This window comes from Trichophyton benhamiae, assembly GCF_000151125.1.
Source record: "Trichophyton benhamiae CBS 112371 chromosome Unknown Abenha-G-c-176a04.f1, whole genome shotgun sequence".
Lineage (NCBI taxonomy): Eukaryota > Fungi > Ascomycota > Eurotiomycetes > Onygenales > Arthrodermataceae > Trichophyton > Trichophyton benhamiae.
In genome coordinates this window covers 144,651-168,156 of record NW_003315107.1, presented here as the reverse complement: position 1 = coordinate 168,156, position 23,506 = coordinate 144,651, and the positions used below count along the sequence as shown (strand labels likewise).

The 23,506-nt window shown below is 48.1% G+C and overlaps 10 protein-coding genes across 10 annotated transcripts; 6 read left to right on the top strand and 4 right to left on the bottom strand.

Annotated features, from left to right (window-relative positions):
• Positions 1–619: 619 nt before the first annotated feature.
• On the bottom strand, positions 620–1,574 carry ARB_06980 (uncharacterized protein; the record flags this gene model as incomplete). The annotated part of the gene is made up of 3 exons (XM_003014372.1): positions 620–781; positions 835–1,067; positions 1,166–1,574. 3 exons carry the CDS (start codon positions 1,572–1,574, stop codon positions 620–622), a joined length of 804 nt encoding a protein of 267 aa, XP_003014418.1.
• Positions 1,575–2,965: 1,391 nt separating this feature from the next.
• Positions 2,966–3,166, top strand: ARB_06979 (uncharacterized protein; the record flags this gene model as incomplete). The annotated part of the gene is made up of 1 exon (XM_003014371.1): positions 2,966–3,166. The coding sequence occupies one exon, from the start codon at positions 2,966–2,968 to the stop codon at positions 3,164–3,166; it is 201 nt and encodes a 66-aa protein (XP_003014417.1).
• A 772-nt stretch (positions 3,167–3,938) lies between these two features.
• ARB_06978 (uncharacterized protein) lies at positions 3,939–4,741 on the bottom strand (the record flags this gene model as incomplete). Its single annotated transcript, XM_003014370.1, has 3 exons — positions 3,939–4,383; positions 4,554–4,662; positions 4,702–4,741. The coding sequence occupies 3 exons, from the start codon at positions 4,739–4,741 to the stop codon at positions 3,939–3,941; spliced, it is 594 nt and encodes a 197-aa protein (XP_003014416.1).
• A 1,370-nt stretch (positions 4,742–6,111) lies between these two features.
• ARB_06977 (uncharacterized protein) lies at positions 6,112–7,071 on the top strand (the record flags this gene model as incomplete). Its single annotated transcript, XM_003014369.1, has 2 exons — positions 6,112–6,777; positions 6,928–7,071. The coding sequence occupies 2 exons, from the start codon at positions 6,112–6,114 to the stop codon at positions 7,069–7,071; spliced, it is 810 nt and encodes a 269-aa protein (XP_003014415.1).
• Positions 7,072–8,549: 1,478 nt separating this feature from the next.
• On the top strand, positions 8,550–9,635 carry ARB_06976 (uncharacterized protein; the record flags this gene model as incomplete). The annotated part of the gene is made up of 1 exon (XM_003014368.1): positions 8,550–9,635. The coding sequence occupies one exon, from the start codon at positions 8,550–8,552 to the stop codon at positions 9,633–9,635; it is 1,086 nt and encodes a 361-aa protein (XP_003014414.1).
• A 1,417-nt stretch (positions 9,636–11,052) lies between these two features.
• On the bottom strand, positions 11,053–11,599 carry ARB_06975 (hydrophobin, putative; the record flags this gene model as incomplete). The annotated part of the gene is made up of 3 exons (XM_003014367.1): positions 11,053–11,109; positions 11,167–11,246; positions 11,317–11,599. The coding sequence occupies 3 exons, from the start codon at positions 11,597–11,599 to the stop codon at positions 11,053–11,055; spliced, it is 420 nt and encodes a 139-aa protein (XP_003014413.1).
• Positions 11,600–17,260: 5,661 nt separating this feature from the next.
• Positions 17,261–18,091, top strand: ARB_06974 (uncharacterized protein; the record flags this gene model as incomplete). The annotated part of the gene is made up of 1 exon (XM_003014366.1): positions 17,261–18,091. One exon carries the CDS (start codon positions 17,261–17,263, stop codon positions 18,089–18,091), a length of 831 nt encoding a protein of 276 aa, XP_003014412.1.
• An 821-nt stretch (positions 18,092–18,912) lies between these two features.
• Positions 18,913–19,658, top strand: ARB_06973 (uncharacterized protein; the record flags this gene model as incomplete). The annotated part of the gene is made up of 2 exons (XM_003014365.1): positions 18,913–19,141; positions 19,204–19,658. The coding sequence occupies 2 exons, from the start codon at positions 18,913–18,915 to the stop codon at positions 19,656–19,658; spliced, it is 684 nt and encodes a 227-aa protein (XP_003014411.1).
• Positions 19,659–20,255: 597 nt separating this feature from the next.
• On the bottom strand, positions 20,256–21,970 carry ARB_06972 (uncharacterized protein; the record flags this gene model as incomplete). The annotated part of the gene is made up of 2 exons (XM_003014364.1): positions 20,256–21,828; positions 21,945–21,970. 2 exons carry the CDS (start codon positions 21,968–21,970, stop codon positions 20,256–20,258), a joined length of 1,599 nt encoding a protein of 532 aa, XP_003014410.1.
• Positions 21,971–22,143: 173 nt separating this feature from the next.
• On the top strand, positions 22,144–22,688 carry ARB_06971 (uncharacterized protein; the record flags this gene model as incomplete). Its single annotated transcript, XM_003014363.1, has 2 exons — positions 22,144–22,456; positions 22,591–22,688. 2 exons carry the CDS (start codon positions 22,144–22,146, stop codon positions 22,686–22,688), a joined length of 411 nt encoding a protein of 136 aa, XP_003014409.1.
• Positions 22,689–23,506: the final 818 nt, after the last annotated feature.

The window sequence follows — 23,506 nt, the reverse complement described above, 5'->3', positions numbered from 1 at the left end:
CTCCTCCTCGTCGTCGTCCGTCTATGTTATCCACGGAGGTTTGGCGTCGCTATCTCTAGACAGCCCGCAGACGTGGCCACATCGGGACTAGCGCCACTCTATAAAAACTACAACTCTAAAAATTTCCTGGCCGTTTCTTTCTCTTCTTCACAAACGCGCATCCTTCAGACAGTGCTAACCAACATATCCAGTCTTGTTTTTCAGGGCTGGTCTCTAATCGTGGCCTCTGGCTTTCTGTCAGGCCATATCAGGGTATTCAATTGCTGCGCTTAGCGATATTGTGATGCGTAGACCAAACTCCAGGGACTTCATAAGAACTGGCCGGGCATTTTTTTTTTTTACTTGTTGCGCGGGCGGTGTCAGAGAAGTCGGACAATCGTTATCTAATTATACAGAGGTGTGTATATATCAGTGGCGATAGAGAGAGAAATTTGAGGGAGCCATGTTTTACATTTCATCCGTCTGTCAGTATTGTACAAGCCTGTTCAAATACAAGAAAATATAAAAAATACAAACGATTAAGAGCAAAATCTAAGGCTCAAAGGTGCCAAACAGAATATCTTCAACGCCATACCATGCCATAAAGCCAAGTGTATATATCTATTTACCGCACTGCTGGTCAAGCGTTTCCGCCGATTTGGAAACCCAGGGGCTTCAGGATTCTATCGCGGACGATCTCGTTTGCGACTTTACTTCCGTGTTCGAGTGCAATGGCTCCAATGATTGCGTACATAGCATGGGTGTATATCGTGTCAACTCCAGATTCAGTCAGGTCGTGTTGCTAGATCGTTTGGTCAGCGGAAGTTTCTTTGCTGCATACATTCCAGCACATACCATTCTTGGTACCCATCTCATAACCTCATTTACGCCGTAATGTCTAGCTAAAGCAGACATTTCCTTCTTCCGTGTCAATTGAGACCTCGTGTTCTGAGACAAGACTTCGAGACCCTTGAGCGCAGCAGAGTCATATGGCAGCCTTTCAAACGGATCTGGCTTTGAGGGTTGGGCGTAGGCCGTAGGGTTTTGAACGAGGGCAAGAGATGCTTGGAGGAGGATTATTTGCTTCCCTGCGGCGTAAATACTATTAGCAAGTCATGATTTCCTTTCGTTTCCTTTCATCTTCTCATATGTGGGCGCAGCGTCCCAGTTGTGTATGGGAACGTACCAAAGTAGGCCAACCGATCATTGAACCCCCTCCGTCCTTGATCAAAACTTTTATGCGTAACTGCTTGCCATTTGACTTCTTCTGACAGTAATTTGTCCCCGTTTTGTCCTAGCATTCGCACGTAGAAGTTGTCCAGCACCGCAGGGTCGGAATTGACCTTGAACTCAGTCTTATTCGGAGATTCACGCAGGCGGACCGGAGCCTTCATGGCAGGAGGGGTTCGCTGCCATCTTGGGATTGAGTTCGACACGGCCTGCTGTTCTTGGGGAGCGCGGGAGGATGATATTCTTCGTCGAGAGCTCGGTTGAGACTGTGAGCAAAATGGTAGAATGAAGCGTGGGGCGCGCCTGCACACAGGCTGGGCAAACCCAGCAGTAATTGTCTGGAGAGGAGATATTTTTGAAGCCATTAGTAGCAGTCGATGGCCTGTCCGCTATTCATCCGGAGGTATCAAGTGCCCGTCAAAACGTAGTCTTGGTTCAGCAAAGTCGCAGATGGTCGAAAGCTACGAGATTTCTCACACGATCACGCTAGCCCCGATTAGGACAAGTGTCGAGCTCCTAACGACTCCCACTGTGCCAAAGACAACGACATCTATCATGAGGACTGAGTGTACCATTCCTCCATGTACATCGAAAGTGAAAGATTGTATGGATGCTCTTCGTCGAACTCATCGTCATTTCTCCAGCTCTTATTCCGTGGCAATACCTCTCTTCCCCAAGAAGTAATCGGAAACCATGCCGGAAGTATACCCATATAGAAGAAATGGCTCCTTTCCAACTATGCACGTATAATAGAAGTATCGGTTGACAACCTGATATGCGTACAATCAACTTCTATAGAGAAGCTATAATGTCGATGACATGCAGAGCTTCCGCTGGGATACCCCGTCAAACAAACCCCACGGAAGTTCCTCGCCCACACAATCTGACTGCAGCGTAGAGAAGATCCAATGCTTCCTATTCTTAGAAAAAGGACTTCGTCTTTCTGTTTGCTATTCTTTTCACCAAAACCAAACGTCATTTTTTTTCACACATCTCCGTTTTCCTACCTGGACCAACCGAGGTGCCATGCACTGATAAGTATATTTCGCTATACCATGGGTGTTTCTCAAGACGTCGGACCTCATACTGCCTGGTGGGACTGGCCTCGACTCTGCCTTTGACATCTCGCGCGGGGATGGAGAGCCTTACTGAGTGTTTGCCATATTTTTCTCTATTTGGCTACCGTTGAGACTTGCAGCGTTTAATGGGTGAAACGGGACCCGCGGGAACTCTCGTAATAGTAACTTATACCGCTACAGCCTAAGCTATAGCTGCTGTAACTTCCCCACGGGAAGGGAATAGGGCGGCCAGTCAAACGAGAGGCCAGGAATGCGGCCACGAGGGTGAAGCGGCAGCTTGCATGTTGCACCTGAAGGAGCAACAACCCAGGACAGACTGGCAGATGGGCAGCCAGATAGACCCTGAAAACAGGCCCTTCCTCTCTTCTTTTCTCCATGTCCTCCACGTGCACTGCCTGGAGTCCTTGATATCCAAACTAGGCACTGGCTAGAACCTTCGATAGAACATAGATACCTAGTTGTCCTGCTTGCTCACGTTATCTGAAGCTCAGGCTTTTGTCTCGTTTAAATTCGCACACAACCTCTCCCTCTTTCTCATCCTCTCTTATTTTTGTCCTTTACACATTGTCTACTATCACACATTCGCACGCTTCCACGCTCTCAAGCACTTTCTAAGTAATAACAAGCCTTGTTCCTCCTCTTACTACACGCTTAACCCGCCCCAACTGTTCTCTGCAATGCCTGTTACCATGAACTTCTCTTCTGGGCCCCGTGGTATCCAGCGCTGTACTTCAGGACGCTCTTCCACTCAGGACAAGCCTGCTACTGCCAACATCAACACCCATGCTGAGGCTGAAGCCTTCAACCAGGATGACTTCTCTGTCACCCCCTTGTCTCCTCGACCAACTCCTCCAAACCCACCACCAAGCCCGGTTTAAGGGCCACTCCACAAAGCAGCCGGCATTTCCAAACAAACTCGTCACAACTTGAGAATGCTACGGTATCAGAATCCGAGGCCTCAATGGCTCTACATGTTGAGAAATGGAGATACAACAAACATAAAATAAAAAAACCCGCCTGTTGAACAAAACACCACTGATCGGCCATACCACTACTACTACGCTGTTCTACTATCCCATCACCAACAAGCGTCATCACTTCTATGGAGTATCAACAACAGACGAAAAAAAAAAAAAAAAATCTATCTCTGAATGTATATTTTATCACAACTTTTCAACCTCAACAATTCCGGATTTTACAACAACATTAATGTACCCTTACCGACTAATGGCATTTTCTATGAACTCAGCAATTTTTTTTAAAAGGGAAAAAAAAAAAAAGGTGTGAGGTTTTATGTGGAAAAAGGTGAAATATTATGTGGCTTCATTATTGTCAAAAGTGTTGTGCCTAGTTTGTATGTAGAATACATTAATGAGACCCTTAGACATTCCATGCTGCCTGTAGCATAATGTTTAATGTTCCTGCCTACACAAGAGAGAATTAATGCCTAATTTCGCTTCAAAACTGTGTAGGGAACATTCCGTGTAAGGATCTATGGTAGATAGCACATAAGACTTTCATCTTATTAGGATAAAGTAACTAGAAATAGATGATGGGTTTCAAACATGGACATATACATTGAGCAACACGCAATGGTACAAAGATGAAAGAGCAGTCAGAAGCCTGGTGGTCCATACTTTAATAAGGAACTTAGAGCAAAGCCAAGGCAAGAGCACTGCTAAGAGTCAACCCAACAACAGTCCATCCAGTGGTAATAACCTGCTGGTTGGTCAACTGCTTTCCTAAATCCCAAACAAGATGCCTCACACCATTGAAGCAATGGAAAGTGAAGGGCAGAGCCATGGTGAACTTCATGGCAACTTTAGCAGCAATAGGGAGGGCAGCAAAGGCAGCAGCCAAAGAAGCAGATTCAAGGTGCCATCCGAGTAGTGGAGAGACGAGATAGGCGCTGGCGAAGATATAGAGGCCACCGGAGAGAATGGCACCAGTGATACGGTTAAGACTGGACAGGTACCAGGTTATCTGTGGTCGGTATATGCTGAGATGTGGAGAGACGGGGCGGTTAAGACGCTGTTTGGCGAGGATGTTGTTGGTCTCAGCGGCGCCAGAGGGCGCCGCAGAAGATGTTGCCGGTCTGATATAATATGTTTGTTAGTCCTCATGTTGATTAGATATGCGCTTATACGCCCATTCCTCGATCGTCAACGTTGATTGAATTCCAGGTTATCAGCCTCCCCAGCCCACACCACAACCATGCCAGGCGTGTAACAAGAGAAGCACCGGTATATCAACGAGGATACTAACCTGAACTGAGCATAGTTTCCGGTTGCAATGGCAGCCGGTCTGGCGAACTTGGATACCGAGTTTCTGAATGCAGATGGGTGTTGTGTCGCAACTAGGACGATTATTAGCACTGAACAGCCCACCAATTGGCGTATATATAACCACTTACGTCGTCTCAGCGACTGCTGCGCTAGCCTGTTGGAAAACATCTTCGCGTCTGATTGAATTGCCCTGGTATATCTCTGCTCTCAACGGGACATCATAGGCAAAATCCCCAAACCAGAAACGTCCCGAACAAATGATGAAGTTACCCTCGGCTTATGTAAGGCAGAGTCGGCAGATATCGGAGCCAATCACAATCGTGCTAATTCCAAACACATGACCGGAAGAATTATATCCCGCTCCGGTCCATTTTGGGAAATCTGCACCAAACGGGCACAAAAAACTTCCCCTTCTCTCCTTCCTCTCTTCTTCTTCTCTTTACATCAAGGACCTCAGCTTTCATCTCAGACCGGCTTGTTGCTACAGTTCCTGTGGATGATGCGCTCGGAATGAAGGAGATGCTTTCTAGCGACATCTCACTCTAAGCTGCGGCATTCTGTCGTGGCTCATCGAGATGGTCATGAGGTTTTGAGAGTGAGAAAGCATATTTCAACCCGTCGTTAATCGCCCAGTCCACTCTTTCAATGAGCGAGCTGGGTTTCATATCAGGGTCACAAATTTACTGTCAGTATTTGGTTATTTATTTTCAACGAGTTCTATTTTCTGCGAGACACCAATATTGGGTCTCTTTACTATCCGAGTTCCGGGGTAATATGATCCAATAACTTATATCAATCTAATTGCATATACGAATGATATTCATCCAAAGCTCTTGTCATATCTTACCTGTCTAAAATATGCCTAGCAACCCAGTCTTCAGCCCACTGCTTCATCACTGTATCAAAAGTCCATCTGCACTGATATGCTGAGTAAGCGCAGACTCAAAAATGGTCACATGACGTGTCACGCGAGCGAGGTGCCTCGGTCCTCGGCCTGTGATGTCTTGATGGAGAGCCGCGAAAGCGAAGCGACGTTTCTTCCAAGGCGTCCTTCTTGGGGGGGAACGTCCCTCGATATATCATTCTTTCTCTTGCAGTCGTCCCGTTCTGTGCCTTCCCCAGCCCCCGAAATATCACGTTCGCTTTATAGACTAGAAGTATATAGACTACATACCGCTGATACCCTTGACTTTTAACTTGTCGACGATGCCTTTCACCACCGAACTCACGCGGAAACTAGGGATCAGAAGTCAGTTCAAGTCTTCACTGTTCGCGAGGCTTCTTGTGCAGGTTTTGCTAACAGATACCCAGTTCCCGTTGTCCAGGGTGGTATGCAATGGGTTGGATACGCTGAGCTAGCATCCGCCGTCAGTAATGCTGGCGGACTTGGAATCGTACGTCCTTCACCTCCGTCGAGCCATTTCTGTGCCCTAAATGTGGTTTGATTGCTAACGGGTATCAAATAATGACAACAGCTTACCGCCCTGACACAACCCACTCCCGAAGACCTCCGAAAGGAAATCCGAAAGACCAGGACGATGACCAAGAATCCGTTTGGTGTCAACCTCACTTTCCTGCCCGCGCTTACACCGCCCGACTATCCCGCCTACGCCAAAGTCATCATTGAAGAAGGAGTCCGCATCGTTGAAACTGCAGGAAACAACCCTGGTCCTATCATCACGCAACTGAAGAAGGCCGGCTGTACCGTTCTCCATAAATGTACTACCATTAGACATGCCAAGTCGGCTGTCAAGCTAGGCGTGGATTTCCTCTCCATTGACGGCTTTGAGTGCGCCGGACACGTTGGGGAGACTGATATTACAAACTTCATCCTTTTGAGCCGTGCCAGACAGGATCTGGGTGTTCCGTTCATTGCATCGGGTGGATTTGCGGACGGCAACGGTTTAGCTGCTGCACTAGCGCTGGGTGCTTGCGGAATTAACATGGGTACACGATTCATGTGTACTGTTGAAGCACCTATCCATAATAATATTAAGGAAGCCATTGTGAAGGCAGACGAGACGGATACTCAGCTGCTTCTTCGTCGGTGGAGGAACACATCCCGTCTGTTCAACAACAAGGTGGCAGCGGAGGCATATAAGATCGAGAAGGAGAGCCAGACGGGTGAGTTCTCCGAGCTTGCGCATCTTGTTAGTGGAAAGCGTGGGCGTCAAGTCTTTATCAATGGTGACGTAGATTATGGAGTAAGTCCATTTCTCCCCGTTTACCCCGTTCACCCCCGTCTTTTCTTTACCGGAAGCACAATTCCGTTTCCACTCTTTTTTCTTCCCCCTTCCTTTCCCAGGCTATAGTTGTGCTGACTTGTATTTTTTTTTTCTTCCACTGTGGAATAGGTCTGGACTGCAGGACAAGTCATCGGCCTTATCCGTGACATTCCAACCTGTGCCGAGCTTCTCACTCGTATCGAGAAGGAGGCTGCTGAGGTCATGGCAGCAACCAACAAGCTATATACACCAGCCACGCAGAGCAAGCTGTAGATGCATACAATGGTGATTGGGAATCAGCCCATCATAGACCCGGCTAAGATCTGTTTGAGACGTTAAGACATGCATAGTTGTGTTAGCTTGAGCTTACCATGCTTCCTATCTGATAGAATAATTTTAAAACCTTTGGCCGTTTTCTTCCTTTGTCCATGATAGACAACGAATTGCCCGTATCCGTTTCCAGCAGGACATATTGCACCAAACACTCCGTAGAATGAAACAGTTGCATGCATTACCAGCAAGTCTTTGGAAGCTGGCTGACGCCGTTTATCGTCCAGGTTCAAAAATTTCCGGCCGCAAGGGTCAGGATAAACTAGCTTCCCTTCCGCAGACCCCTGAGCCGAGATGTGGAACCTTGCGGGCGGGACCCAAAACAAACCGAAAGCTCTGCACAGCCTGCCTGCGCGCGATCGATCTTCTTCTGCTTCCTCAGATGCGTACGTACGGGTGCGAATTAGAAGAATAAGGCGAGGGCAGAATCAACGGGGATGGAAAGAGACGCGTTCCTGGTAGAAACTCAACACACCCGACGCTTACTAGAAGTTTTGTAACCTAGTACCATAGTTAGTGCTTGCTGGCGCCTGTCACACCCTGCGATTGAGATCTCAGCGCGAGCAGGAGATATCGCAATCCCGGTGCGCCAACGGCAGCGAATAAACGTCCCGTAGGGCTCACAAAAGACAGCAAATGCAAAACATTGGGCACAGAGACATGCAGGAAGCAAAAAGGGAAGCAAGAGGGAAGAGAAAAAAAACCCAGCTACGACCTGTGCCCCCTTTTCACCCTGGCCTATCCCTCCTAAGAAAGGCGAGGCCTCTTCGGGGAGATGCAGGTTGCCATGGACGAAAACGACTGGTTCTTTCAGTCCCCGTCTCCACAGAGATCTCGCTGGCCAGGGTCTGCCCTGCTGCTGGTGCTGCTCCCAGAGCGATGCCCAAGTTGCTGCTTCACTCGATCCATAACGACAGACTTTTTTCACAAACACCTTCACGAAGGCGAGTGCGTCCCTGAGCGATTGAGAAGCGTCTGAAGGCCGCTGCAGAACCTCCTGTGCCGTACATAGTAGACGCCGGAAGGGTGTTATTTGGCCCCCTTTCACGCCACGGCCTGGAGATCTTCGCTCCGTCTCTCCCAGGGGAGATATTATTATTATTATTCTTTACCTTCCTTGCATTTGGTTAACCGTCAGCGTTTGACTTTCTCCCTTCTTCTTCTTCTTCATTCTTTTCTTTGCTTCGTTGTTCTTCGGCCTTTTTTCCCTTTCTTCTTGCCCCCCCCCCTGCTTGCATCGGCTGCATCGGCTGGAATCGTCGATATCCATAGCTTCCTTTTGTTAGTTATCAATCCCGGGGCCTAGTTAGCAGAACCCAAAGCTCTCCTCCCGCCGTTGCAGCTGTCCAAGGTTCCAAGCAAGCAACCTCCAACTTGCTTCTCCTCCAGCCTACCGGTCCGCTCTTCACCGCTTAAAAGCCATGCCTCTGTTTGCCTCTCTGTTCTCCCGTCGACGTTCTCGCCAGACGCGAGAGAAGGAAGCAGCGTCAGTGCCAGCGTCACCTGGCAATGATGCTGTTGAGGCGTCTGCAGGGCAGAAGAATGGGACCAACCATAAAGCTCCCCGGGTCGAGCTCGATTTTCCGCACATCAATCCATCGTCGGCAACGAGCCAGCCCGCGGCCGAGAACGAACCCCGAACGCCAGCTCCCGACGATGACGACAAGCCCGTGAACCCAGCTTCGGTAGAACTGCCCGTCTCGCCACAGAATGAGCAGCCAGGGTCCCCCGGGATAGTGGTATCCAAGAAGCAGTCGTTGATGTCAGTAAGGAGTGACGGGCAGCAGCCGCAACCACAATTCTTTAAGGAGGGGAAGAGACGGGCTCGCCGAATGTCTGTCTTCTCGTCTCTCCGATCTAGACCGTCGACCGCAATGTCAACCGCGACAGAACCAGCTCCAGAGCTCCAGATGTCGCCTGTCACCTCGCATGTCAACCGACCCTACTTCCCTCCAGACCCAAAGTTCCAGCTGGACTTGAAGCCAGATGCCTTTGGCAAGGCTTTCACCGGATCTAGCCTCCCTTTTGTTGAGGAGATGTTTGGTACCAATGGTGGTGAAAATAATAACTCAGTTGGATTGTCTGGTACTTCTACCACCACCACCACTGCCGCCACCACTACAACATCCTCTCTAGATCCAGGAAATAATGTTTCACGAGGATGGTTGTTACCAGATTTAAAATCAGTTATGGATGGAGATACCCTGAACACAAACCATACAAATGCTACATTGAACCAGTCCAGTTGTTCCGCAGACAATGACGGAACAGCAACCCAGGCCACCCCCCATGCCAACTCTGAGAAGATAGAGGAGACCTCCTCAGAGAGTCTGCCATCCCCCTCCTCGTTACCCCCACTACCTGCTTCGCCAGAACCAGGTTCACCCAAATCCCCTAGCCGGAACTCTCTAAAGAGGCTGCTTAGCAAAAGGATATCCCCAGAGACACAGCAGGGTAGTACCCTGGCTGACACCAACACTGCTGCTCCAAATGGTGTGACTGCGTAGTAGCATTTGGTTAAAGAGACTGTATCAGGGCATGGTTATTCTGATTTTATTCTTTCTTTTTAGGCGTTCTTGGGTATTAGCAAGATCCAGAGCACAATAAATTGATACACCCTTGTTATTCTTTTTTATTATTATTCTCTCTTCCTTGACATGTTATGCTACCAGAAAAGAATGCTATTTATAGGTCAGCCGTATGCAGAGGGGTGTCGAATATGCAGGGGAAGCATACGAAAAGCCATGCAGGTACGGAGTACAAACACTCTTTCTTTGATAAGCTACATATGTCTGGATATATCCTCGCTTAATTAATGAGTAATGCATAAATCACACATGTCTGATGCTACTTGTCGTATCCAAGAATGCCCCCTTTTTGCTCAATCGAAGGATACATACATGTCACAAGAAGCCAGCAACCAGCAACCAGTAATTACATACATAAACACTTGACTCGGACGGGACAGCTAGGCCGATAAGGTCCTGGTATTCCCAGGCCCAGCTGCCGTCCCCCTCCCCTTTTGCAGTGGTTCTATCAGCTACAGTTGATAATCCTTTTGTGGCTTCCGACTATGTCTAGATGGTCAAGACTAGGGCTCTTAGCCCTCAGTAGAAGGTACCTAGTAGCATACTCTGGAAGTCAAAGGAAATGCACCAGCTGAAAGCTACGTTGCCAAGTGAACAAGCCGTAACAGGTCAGCCATGAGGTCACAAAGTAGTAGCGTCTCCTTTGTTTTTTCCCGTCTAACCAGGAATTACCTAGGTAGATACCTGTTCACTAACACAAAGCTGGAAAACAAAAAGGAAAGACCTTGGACGGCGGGGATCTCTGTGGGAAGTTACATGATTATGTAAGTCGGAAATTGACTTCCGGGTTTCGGTAATACAAACTTCCGATAAACTGGAGCTGGTGCCCACCGGGGCCCGTGCACAGGGATCCACCTGATGAACCTCAACCGGACCTCAAACTTGAACTCCTGGCTGCACGGAGTTACGTGTACACAAAGAGAATGCTTGTACAGGTTATTCGAATCGTGCTTGGAGGCGGTTATACCAAGATAGCCATCGTTAGAGCAGTTCTGTGTCCGTTTATTGTGACTTATTTACAAAATGTTTGGAAATTAGAACTGTGAAAGAATAAGCAGAAAAGGCTGCGGGAAGAAGTGAAGTATGCAGTCGCAAGCAAAATATATTAAGTACTAAGCATATTATTATCTAATAACAGGAAAGCCAACAGACAGTGGAGGTGGATGTTCTATCCCGAATCTCAACCCCTTTGGGTAACATAAGGAACAGAAAGGAAAGGAGAGAAACGGTGGCATTGGCCTCTAGAAGAAACCACCAAGATGTATGCCGGTTGATGTAGGCTGAATCAGGTTGTGACTCAAGACCATCAGTGTCGAGAAGGGAGTTGCTAGGCCGTCTAGATGATGTTCTGGGCAGCACACTTGAGGTCGACGTTGGCGTTGACGAGACCAACCTAGAGTCTGTTAGTTATGCGGGCGGAAGACAGGATTGTATGGGGATAATTGCTTACCTGGTTGGTGTCGCCAACCTTGCAGCAGGAGACCTGGGTCTTGCAGTTGGAGTTGAGGAGGTCCTGGACTCCGATGACGGCTGTAGAGATGATATGTTAGCGAGAGGCTTGCGGTTTTGATACCCCGGATGGATAGGCTGAGTAACTTACCAGCAACGTCGACCTTGGAGCAACCCTTGAGGAGGGAGAAGTCCTCGAGGTTGATGTTGTCGAGGATTGGGATGAGGCCACCGGCGGTGAGGGGAGCGCCGACCTTCTTGGTCTCAGTGTTGCAGCAAGAGACCTGGTTGCCGTTGCCGCAGGCAGTGACGAACTTCTGGAAGTTCTGCTGGAAGTTGGCCTCCTTCTCGGGGGTAGAGACGTAGCCAGCACCGGGGTGGGCAACAACAGCGGAGGCAAGGGCCAAAACAGCGGCGGCAATGGAGAACTTCATTTTGACTGATTGGTTTTTTGGAAGAGGATTTCTCTTAAAAAAGAAGAAGTCGATTGTTGGAGATTGAGGCTGTTTTGGAAGTTGTTGTGAGATGCTTGAGAGTGATGCTGATGGAGAAAAAAAAAGTCGATGGATGGGCAGACTTCAAGCTCCTTATATAGACATTCTGGAGAGGTTTGACAGTCACTTTCGGACTGAAAAAGGGGTTACTGGCAGACAATACTGTGCAACAATTGAACTCAAACGCAAAGGGAGATATCGTCTTTGCCACATTGGGGTTGGGTTGCAAATCCCGCCGCCCATCTCGTTTACACGGGAATGTGGTATGGCCTGTATTAGGATCGGCGGGTCTAAGCTGTACATGCACGGGTTCAGTTCTAGATGGACTTTTCCATTCTTGCCTCTAGTAGCATTTTCGCGTAGAGCGGAGAGCGAGCGCCAGCCCCCCCGTTCATGCTCCGCAGCCTCCGTCTCTTGCAAATACCGAAAAGGAAAACGAAAAAAAAAAAAGAGTCATAACTCGCTTTGATCCTACACAAGTCCATGCCTTCTAAACTATGAGATGGCAAGCGAAGTCATGGCATCCCCAATGGAACCGATCATATTAGTCAAGCAAGGCGATTTGAGCGCTCCATGTCCAGTGATGTAGCTCTCCCACAGAATGTCACACAGTGTGTAAGAAGGGTACATTCACCCTTTTCCTAGACAATAGCTGTATGACCTCAAAACGATATCTGCATCCTGGATGTTAATTCCAAGTCCCTCCCTCAATGCTGGAAAGCCACAATATTGACTTATTGCTTTTTCCAGCAAAGGGAAGCTCTCGATTGGATCGGGAGGCAAGTGACTGCATGGGGGTAACAAATCTCCAACCCAACTGCCCTGCTGGATTTATGTGGATCCCCACTCCATTCAAGTGTTTGCAGTTGATTTTCATACATCGATCTCGCACAAGAGAGTTATAAGGGAGGATAAGCTACTATTACTCGATGGAACCAACAAGTCAATTTCTTCATGCAATTAAACTGACCAGGGAGTAATTTTATTTCATTTTTTGCTGATAATCTGGTCAGGGAAGTCCCAGCAAGCTTTTGCCAGCTGGTTCAATAGTGCGCAAGGGGGGCCAGGGCTGAGGCGGCCGCGGACGCAGGTAACAGGGACCTAGGCGCGTAAGAGCTTTCCCCTAGGCTCAGCAAGCAACAAAGGAAAGGCTTTCCTTCCTCCGCCGGTCTGGTTGACTAGATTGTTTAGACTGTTTGACCAAGGATCTAATAGTCCATAACACTAAGCGGTCCAGAGCATCGCATAACCATTTTTCTCGCTTCAGCTCAGCAATGACTAGTAGACATGTTTGTTAGTTACTGGCCACACTCTCTCCACTGCAGCGGTTTTCGCTTCAGGAGATACCTCCAGTCCATCTTCGCGGTTCCTGCGTTGGAGTACGGCAAGCTCGAGGTCAAGCTACGGGGCATCCGGACGGTACGTATTTGCCTGGACGGTTGCACAAGTGTAACGTCCAAGCCATCATGCATTGCCAGCTTTACTCGTCAATCTCTCTGCCACTCCGATTGCTTTTCCTTTCGCCGCCTCCTGATTTGCTCTGAGACTCTTAGCAACTACTGGCCGCGTATGAAGTCTCGAGAATCCCTTTACTGGCGTTGCTCTACTCTGCTCCCCCCCTCCGTGCTGTTTCTTCTTAGCGTCGCCGAACTTCAGCACGAACTCCTACCCCAGGTTTTGGGCGACTATCACTGGGGTCAACTTCCCGTGTTATTCTTAGCCTGGGGCAAAAACATGGAGAAGGACACTGCGAGTCAGTCCAGCCCAGGTACATGCTGGATAATCCCCCAGCCAGCAGGCAAAAAAGGGGAGAGACGATCAGGGGAGGCAACGTCAAAGCTGCCGGTTCCCCCGTTAAATAAAATATTATCTGACGAAGCTTCTTCTGTTTGCCTTTTGGGGATGTCGTTTTTGCTTCTTCGCCGTCGTCCTTTTCAGCAAAAAAGTCGGTAAACGGATGCTGACATAATCTCTTTGCCCTGTTGATCCGCTGCCCGATGCAGTCTAGCGTCCGCTGTCCCAAAAGCGCAAGTGATCGGCGCCTCTCCCAGACTTTCCTTTTAGCCCCTTTTTTTTCTTCCTCCGCTGCCGCTGCTGAATGTTGTCGCGGCGTCACTCGCTACACATCTCAATCCCGGCCCCGACTAGGAGACGTCGGGTATCCCTTGAGTAGGGCCAGCAGGCACTTGACAGTCCAGATTCATACACTTGTGGGTCGCTGAAGGCTGAAGCTGGCTATCCAGAGACACGCAAATACATCAGGCCTTTTTTTCAACTCCTGCAGAAGCCAAAAACCAGTATGCATAATGCGTCTGAGCAAAGGCCGCTTCCACCTCTCGGTTGTCACTTGATGTATCTGATCTTCAGCGTCGGATTATCGATTTCTTAACAAGGAAAACAGTTGTCGATACAATGTTTGGCAGGCCGGTTGGCAGGCAAACTAAATGGCAAAACCGCACAATCCGTACGGGTAAACCAAGGATGAGCTGAGCCAAATCACCTCAACTCTCCTTTTTCCTGGCTGTCAATTCGTGCACATGGGATGATCGGATCAAATTTCCTCAGAGGCTATCCGTGGACGACACTGGTGCAACTTTCATGCCAGAGCCCTGCAGTCTCTGACGCTGCTTATTCGATATCAACATCCTAGCTTCGCCTTTTTTTCAAGCACTTCACCTGCTGTACAACGGCCGAGTCCTGGAATCCTAGATCACGTTGGGTGGCTGGACGGGCTGCTATTATTCTCCGCTTACAGGCTTCTGCTGCCGTAAGACACCATTCTCCTTTCGTCTCTCTGGGCGGTCTGAGGCCCCGCGACCAAACGCCATCTATTCCCACTCAAACAGACCTAGATCGTGACGATGGTCTCCATTGTCAGTGCGAAAAGATATTTTTGTCTTTTTGATCCACTTCGATATCAAACTTCTCGAGTTGTCTATTATTCTTTTCTATCATCTCCTTATGCTCAGCTGGGTGGATGTCGGTGTACGATCAGATTTTTTTTTCCCTCTCTCTTCAAACTTTTTCCGACAAGCCTTATGGCTTCGAGCGGTCAGGGAAAGGCTCGAGAGTAGCTTAAAATTAAGAAAACTTGGTTCCTGGAAGCCAAAAACAACTTTGATATATACGGAGTGCTCCGTACTTCTTGGGATAGTCCTCCGTAGATTTGAGAGCATTCTCCACTCGGATCGCCCAGTTATTGGGGGTCAGTCCGTCGTTCCGTGGCTAGAAGCCACCCATCCCCATCAGCTATGCGGTGCATTTCCTTGAATCTTTTTTACGGAGTACTCCTCCATTTCATATCCAAGGTGGGAGAGGATCGGAGATCGAGAGTGGCATGCTTCGAGATCATCTTCCTGACTGCATGTCAGCGGCGGGCAAGATGGTGACATTGCAATAATATGTGCATATACAATGCAGTTACCTTTTTATTGTCGTACAGAGTACAAGCCGCTTTTCAATTATCCATTGACCGTGAGATTTTTTTTCCCTGTCGATGACTTCCTGCTGCACAGTTGACCTGCCACAATCAGACGGGGGGAGCAATATCTCCTTCAGCCAGCATCATTTGCTGTCACCACGACGTGGAAGACATTCCACCCACGATTCGTTCTCTTCACCCGTCAACCAGGCTAGTTGAGAAGATTCGGCAGATATTTGATCGATAGTCATGATGGTTGCGTTAACAGCAGTGATATACTCGCCGATACCCCAGGACAAACCTTTCGTTCCTGTTCTATCATTTCCTTCTTCTGTCTCTTCGCCTTACAAGTTCAGAAATTTCTGTTGACATCCATCCCAATGACGCTTCATGTCTCTATACAGCATCGACTTGCTACCACCCCCAATCAACGATCGTTCTACTGAATCAGTCTCATATCCCCTCCCTTCGCTGCACCCCAGGCCGAAGAAAATACACCATTGCAGCACAGCAAGATACCTACCCCGCCCCTCAGTGCGTTCCATCCTACTCTTCGCTCCTGGCCACCAACTTGTCGTCAGTTTGTTGATTGCAACTTATTTGGCGTACGACCCAAAAACAGGCGGGGTAAAGTAGAGAGTGTCATTGGAATGCCGTATAGGGACATAAAGAACATGTTTACTTGCATCTAACTCGCAGCAGTCGGGTTCTCGGTGAAAAAGGAAATCCTGCAGCACTTTCCGTCTGGCGTGGCCTTCGATGTTCCCTGCCCTCACACAGGGCGGTCTTGTCATCCGTTATATCGGTTGCTCGTCAGCAACCTAAAAGGAAATGAAAATTAGAGACCCCCATGTCAGACATGCGTGCACGTTAACGACCCGTACCATGGCCTTAATGCGAGAAGTTTGACATTGAAATTCTAACCAATACAGTGAATTGCAGCAGGATTGTTTGCGGATTAGAAGCTTCGGCCAAATCTTCCAGCCTTTCCCATTTGCTTTGACCCCGCAGCCTGTGTTCATAGGGAACTACGTAGTTTTTCAAAAATAAAGAGTTCTTTTTCTAGATCGTGCTAAATCTTGATTCTTTGGCCAACCCGCAGACACCTTTGTAGCTTCTAGACTCTCCTTTGGCTCCTTTTTTTTTCCTTCCGACGTAGATAGGGCAACGTGGTGTCTCTTTCCCTGTTTGCGTGGTCGGAAACCACTACCGAGCTTGGCTTGTAAAACTATACGTGGCCATTCCGATAGGTAGCAATGTTGAGTATAGATGCCGCCCGGCAGAAGAGATAATATCCAGACAAGCCTGTGTGAATATCCACGTCGTTTCTAGGCGTTCAACCTTCGCATTTGAGTAGTTGTTCATTCCATGGGCCCTTTGGTGCGGGCTATGTGCCACGGAGAGGGGCTGTAGCGGGGTATTCCAGTATCAGAAAAATATCCATAGCCTATGAATGGATTGCAAGTATCAGAATGTACAACATTCTTCGCTGTTGTATGCAGATAATAGGCAAGTGTTATGGAAATCTAGATATTTCGATGTCTGGAATGGAGAAACGTAGTATGAGGGGTATGCCCATGGGATACAATTTCCTTGGAAGCCAGTCAGGTAGTCTCAAGTTATCCTTCGAGTATCTGGTACAAGGGAAATGAAGGATATAATAGTCAAGGACAGCATAAGCCACGTCCATTCTGTACACCTACGGTGTGATGTTGACGTTTGGTGTTGGTTGTTTTGGTTATTTGCATTTTTACACTTAATTTAATTTTGTGAATAAAAAGGTGGTAAATGCTACTTGCCGCAATCGCTACTCACCCTAGTTAAAATAAACCACTAATATATATATCAATATACTCCATGCATTAAATACACACGACTATCCATGTATATCCTATAATAACAGCCGTAATTCGCGAGGATATCTCAAGGTATTCCTATATCCACGCAGAAGCTAGCTCGCGAATTTTATATCACGTGAGGATGTAGTTAACTTAATAATGCATTACTAACAGCACGAGTTAATCCAAAAGAGGCTAGGGTGTTTTCCTATTCCTTTCAAGTTCCGTGCCGTCCTTGATCAGAATCCAACTCCCTTCGGCAAGTTTTGCAATGACACCCACACAGAACGGGTACAGATGGTTTCCTATGTTTCTATACCATAGCTTCATTTATACTCAATAATGGCCGAGGATGCACCTGCGGAGCCTACCCGTCCTGCTGACGAACAGTCACGATCTGGTGACGAACCCGATTCCCTAAAGACAGAGCCTACGCCGAAGAAGCTCGAGGATGACGAAGTGACAGGAAAAAGTGAAGAATATGAGAAAAAGAAGGATGAGATAGAAGAGGGTGAGGTGAATCCTGGTGATGGCAAGGATGGTTCACACCCTCCACTGCCGGATGAAGAAGTTCCTCCCCTTCCTGATGAGCCGGTGCCAGGGGTCGTCGAAGATGACGGCTGGGATGCTATGTGGGATGATAATTCACAGGCTTATTACTTTTATAATCGCGTCACGGGAGTATCTCAGTGGGAGAATCCTCGAGTTCCAGACGCAACAGCATCACAACCAGGCGCTTCAAGGGCAAACGAAGACAAGATGCAACAGGCACCCAAACAACCACGAGCTGCAGGTGGGTATGACCCGTCCATACACGGTGACTACGACCCGACGGCCTGGTACGCCCAACGAACTGAAGAGGGCCCCTCTGCATCAACCGCAGCTGGCGCCGAAGACCCAAATTTACTGTACACAGCTACAGGCACATTCAACCGGTTCACGGGCCAATGGCAATCTGCTGGCTTACGACCAGAGAACTTCAATGACGAGAACAAAAGTTATCGGCAGCTGAACGCGTTCTTTGATGTCGATGCCGCAGCCAATAGCCATGAAGGGAAGAGCCTCAAAGCCGAGCGAAGCGGAAAGAAGTTGACAAAGAAGGAGTTGAAAGCATTCAGGGAGAAGAGGCGCGAAAGAAAGGAAGAGAAACGCAGAGCCTGGCTGCGAGACTGAATCCTTCTTCTGCTTTTTTTGATTGTTTCAGGCTTTTTTCTTGTATACCCACGGGTCATGGATTGTTTTTCTTCTATACCCGAGAGGTTCCAGTCGTTAGATCTGTAGTCTTTTTGCATCAACGGGTGGGAGAGATGGTGTGTCACGGTTTCTATTTTTGGCCAGCATCTTGGGATCACGTTTCTGGCGTTGGGCTCTCCGGCACTTTTGTACATCGCATAGCCTTCTATCTAGCTTTTTGAGAAATACTAGAAAATACACTTAGTGTGTTGTGAACTATACTGAACGACCTCGCATCAAACACATGGCGGACCAAAAATACCACAGAAATTATCTCCGAGATCTGCTCACGTGACACTTTTGAGGGGGTTAATTTTTGAGGGTATTTGATACTCTGGGAAATTTAGAGACGAGGACCAATACAATCGCATTTACATATCTCCCAGGAATTTACTGTGAGTATCATTTCTCCATATACTCATAATATACCCTTTTGCTTCTGGATGTATTGGAATCTTGTCGCAGCTAAGGTCTTAATACCCCTCCAAAAAAAAACCCTGAGAACATTTTTTTATATCCTCCTCATTGGGACCATTTTCCTGCTACAACACGACTCTACTCGAATAAGTGTCTGATTTGGACCGGGAATCCCCGAATATTGACTGGTGCCTAGGGAAGAAACCAAATAAAACTTGTTCTGATTGACGAGGCAGTGAAGTAGATACCTCGGATTGGAGCCTCAACGGACACAGCCGAGTTTCGCAAACCAAAAGTCCCTATAGACGCCCCTAACTAGGTGCATAATTTTGCATAAGACAGAGATGGCTACTATGGATGTGGTTTCTCTGCCCTTCGAGGCCGTGGACGATCTCATTTATGATGCCCGAGCAGGTGATCTCGAATCGTTGAAAGCAGATATCACAAAATTCAGCCAGGAGTATGATTGCTCCCCAGCGGATATAATCAAAGCAGCTATAGATACAGAGGATGAGAGTGAAGGAGGTACCGGCTCATGTCTTTTACACTGGCCCGCGGCTAATGGTAACGCTGGTACGTGGTGTTCAGCCTATCCTTCAATACCCCTCAATCAATCGCTAACTCCAACCCTCTAGAAATATTGAATTATCTTCTTAGCCTGCTCAAAACCGAAAATGGGGCGCAAGAACCTTCAAACCTTCAACTTATAAACCATAAGAACCATTCTGGAAATACACCGTTGCATTGGGCGGCTCTTAATACCCACCTGGAATGTGTCAAGGCGCTCGTGGAAGCTGGAGCGGATATTATTTTGAAAAACAACGCGGGCCATGATGCTGTTTTTGTTGCTGAGCAGTCTGACTGGAATGCTACTGCGACTATGCAAGAAGAGGATAAGGAAAAAGATGCCGCGGAAGATGAAGCGAACGTGGAGGAAGCCGAGTCGTCAACACCGCGAGAGACTACGAAAGGTCAGCAGGTCGTGGAGTGGTTACTGACCTGTGAGAAGGGTTCGGATATGGAGAAGAGTGCTGTTGATGATGCTGATGTCCCAATGGCTGAAGACGATGCCGGTCCAAGCAAGGAGTGACCGCATAAGTATCCTATAGACCGTTTACAAAAGTATCTTTGCTGTGTTTCTAGAGTTTCTTTGTCATTTTCTGTTAGCTGTTATGTATCCATGAATCAAACGTTTAGATTTGGAAAGTATTCATTCGTATGATTCCATTTATTATCTTCACTATCTAATTGATAGTAGTGGCAACAGGCCATAACATCCACGACCTCACATCAGTGCCATGAATACTTGATGTGGTCGTCAACTTGGCCTGGCACTCGAACAAAACCTTCTATATTTACATAAAATTTAGAAGGTCATAGACATCTCCAAAACATAGGATAGATGCATAACCATCGACGGTTGAGAAACAACACCAACCCAGAAAGGTAGAGAAAGGGAAGTTATTAGGTAGGGGATAATTAATATAATTTGTAACAGTGAAAGAAAAAGGCTGAATAGGTTTTCGTGTAAGTGTATGCATGAAGGGCTAAAGGCGAGAAAAAAAGGGGCGATACGAGAAGGAGAAAGAAGTAGTAGGAGGAAGTGTATCGGCTTGCTGAATAGGAGGAAAAGAATTGAGAAAGTAGTAGGAGAAAGCGTAAATGAGAAAAGTGCAGACGTTAGAGATTAAATCAATCGGGATGTTTCATCGAGGTCCATGGCAGCAGCGGTAGTTTTCATACCCATTTTGGTGAGGTTCTCGATTGGTGTCCTCCGTCGAACTTCGCAACTGTCATCTGACCCGTAAGACCGTTGAGATTGGTCGTTTGGGTCGCTGTTAAGCGAACCATTGCATGACCGCTGCTTCGAGGCCGGACCAACTGCATGAGCGACATTATCCATGCCCACTCTGAACTCACGGTCCCTCCAGACGATGGTAGCGCCGCCAAAGACACTCCATACCCATATGGGTAGAGCAAGAGTCTCCCGGCCAAGCCAGGCAAGGAACCATTCCAGGAATGGTCGTCTGGCAATCGATTCCGGAGCTGGAGGGCGGGCGAAGCGCGGTGTGTTTTCGTCTACTTCGATGGTGACAAAAGAAAGGAGGGTTCGGTATAGGAAGAAGTCTGTTAGCATCCAGACGAAGGCGCTTAGACCCCAGACTAGCCCGAAAGCAGACCATGTCGACAGATAAGTTGAGCAGTACTGGCTACCAGAGAGGAGGGGAGGGATGCCGGTGGTGATACCGAAAGCGAGGTAGGCAGAGCAGACGAAACATTCAATGCCTGGCTCAACAATCGTAGCTAGAATAACTATGAATTTCCGAACACGGATCCAGCGGACTCGGCGGTTAATGTAAGAGGAGGTGGTCATCTTGGTGACCGGTTGGATAGCGAGATCGCCGAACACAAGGTCATGTTTACCCCATTCTGATGGCTGACCTTCCTCTTCTTCCTCAAGTTTGCCATTCCACATGCGTTCTCCAAGGAGGTGGTCTTCGCAAATGTTGTCGGAGAGGGAGTCCAGACCTGGTTTCCGGGGATATGGTCGAGAGGGTATGACATGGTTCTTGGTGACCTGGTCGAGGTGCGAACGTCTGAACATGGTTGACTTTCCCACGACACAAGGGGCAACGAGAATGGTGTTAATGGCACAGTACATCTTCGCATGGGAGGAGGCGAGGAATATCTCCTCTAATCGACCGCCACCAATTGAAGAGATATATTCAATAGGAGAAACTGGAGCAGGTTTCGTGGCCACAACACTTCCAGGAGCAGATTTTAACGCGCCGTTGCCGTTCATAGCCGCCGCTGGAGGGAATATGGCATTTTTCTCAAAGTCCCTTGCGGCATCTTCGCTCTCAACGTCAACAACGACTGGTAGGTGATGCACAAACTTGTACTTCTGGCCCTTTGAATCCAGTCCACACAGACGTTCTACCATCCTCCCGCAAACGCCTTTCCCTAGCCAGACATTGCAGTCGACCACCCAGACGACATCGCCCTTTAATTCACGGTATGCTTGGCTCATGTTGCGAATCTTCGGGTTAGGTCCCAGCTCATGGTCTTCGTACTTTGGCTCCAGGTAGAGACGCGCATCTATATCCGGGAATCGCGCAAGGACTTTTTCTATCACTGGGTAGGCGGGATCGTCCCTTGACGAGAGACAGAGAGAGATGCTGAGCTTGTCCTTGGGATAGTCTTGCTGAAAGCTGGAAGAGAGATTTTCGTAGAGGTAGGGCTCGAGGCCCTTAATGGGTCTGATAATGGTGACATGTGGGAGATTCGGATCTGAGGGAGCTCTCGTAGCCTTCGGAAGGGGCCTGGAGTATCTCCTGAATCTGTACCAGAACGGCTTATTAGCGCTGATAGCTACTTTGACTGGGGAGCTGTGAACTCCATCCCATGGCCGGGACTCGCATGCAAGAAAGATCCAACAGCACAATAACCACAAGGATAAGGAGGAGAGAATGTGAAGCTCACACTTGTATAGTCCCTATTGTGCTAACAGTAACAACAAAGACGTACCAGCCGATGGCCAGCCAGCCCGCAGCAACTAGCCAGAGACTCTGGCCATGTTGGCTGCAGGTGGTGACCGCGTTAACCAGCGCGCTTTCGGCCACCATGGATCGCAAGAACAAGGGGCTGTCTCTAAAAAAAATAAGAAGCTCTATAGCTCTATAGAGGACAGTCTCCCTCTTTCAGACAGAGAGGAAGAGACGGGCAGGAGTCTCCTTTCTGCTGAGATTGTTTTGGAGGCGAATTCAAGCAGGCTTTCAGGACAAGCTCATACTTTTAAGGAGGACCAGAAGATGGAAGAGGGAAAAAAGAAAAAGAGCGTAAAAAAGCTTGACCCCTCTAACTACACGGGAGAGAGAAAGGTGACGAGTAAGAATAGGCCCTGGTTATGCGGGAGACTTGAGTGAAGAAGAAGATGTTGATGGTGGGAGGGAGAGGGGAGGAAGATTGTTCTGTGGCTTGCAAATATCAGAAATTTTGCTGCCCTTCCCTCTTCTCTCCAGACATCAAGAGTAAAGGCCCAAGATTAAGGAGTCAACGGCCTGAGGAGAAGAAAAAAAGCTTGAGAAAGAAAAAAGACGGCCCACACTGGTCTAACTAATTCATTTTAAAGCCCGTGGATCCCCCGTCACGCCAATCAGTAGGGCGAGATGACTGCATGCGAAGCTTGGGAATGGGACGAATCCGATGCAACCCCTGTAAGTATATAGATCAGGTGAAGAGGGCAACGACAGGGAGGACAGCGGCGGAGGATACACGATCTTGCTCTTGGGCTTTACCTTACCTTGGTATCATCATCGTCGTCGTCGTCATTATCGCCCTCACCATCACCATCCTAAGAACTTAGTAGGCGCCCTTCTCCTTGACTTGCTGACACGACGTCAGCTTCACCTTTTATTTTATTTCTCGAAGCTCCCTATTTTGTTATTATTAGCCTCGGACAGGACTCCCTAGAGAAAACTAGACCTCTTGAAGCTCAGCCGTCAATCGGAAGTCTCTTTCGTGGCACCCCAAGCGAGCGATGAATGGTGTAAACCTTCTCCTTTTCTCCTTTTTTTTTTCTTTCTCTCTCTCTTTTCTTTTCTTCTGCTTCTTCTCTCCCCTTTTCCATAGTTGTTCGACTATTTAACCCTTAGCCTTCCTGCGTTCCCATGGAATCTTTCTTTCATGATTATTTATTGTCGACTAGTCGGGTCGTTATTGCGTTTCCTGGGCTTGTTGGTGTTGCACCATTTTGCCACTTGCGGGAAATAAGCAGGTGTGTCAAGTCGCTCAACCAGGGTTGATTATCTGTACCCGAACGGCTGTTTCCGTTAATGTGACGCGGTGGCCCTGGAAAACTCTTCAATTAATGGTTTGAATTGAAACGAGAGGTACGGAGTACGGAGTAGCCCTTTTTATTCTCTTGCTTTAGCGTAA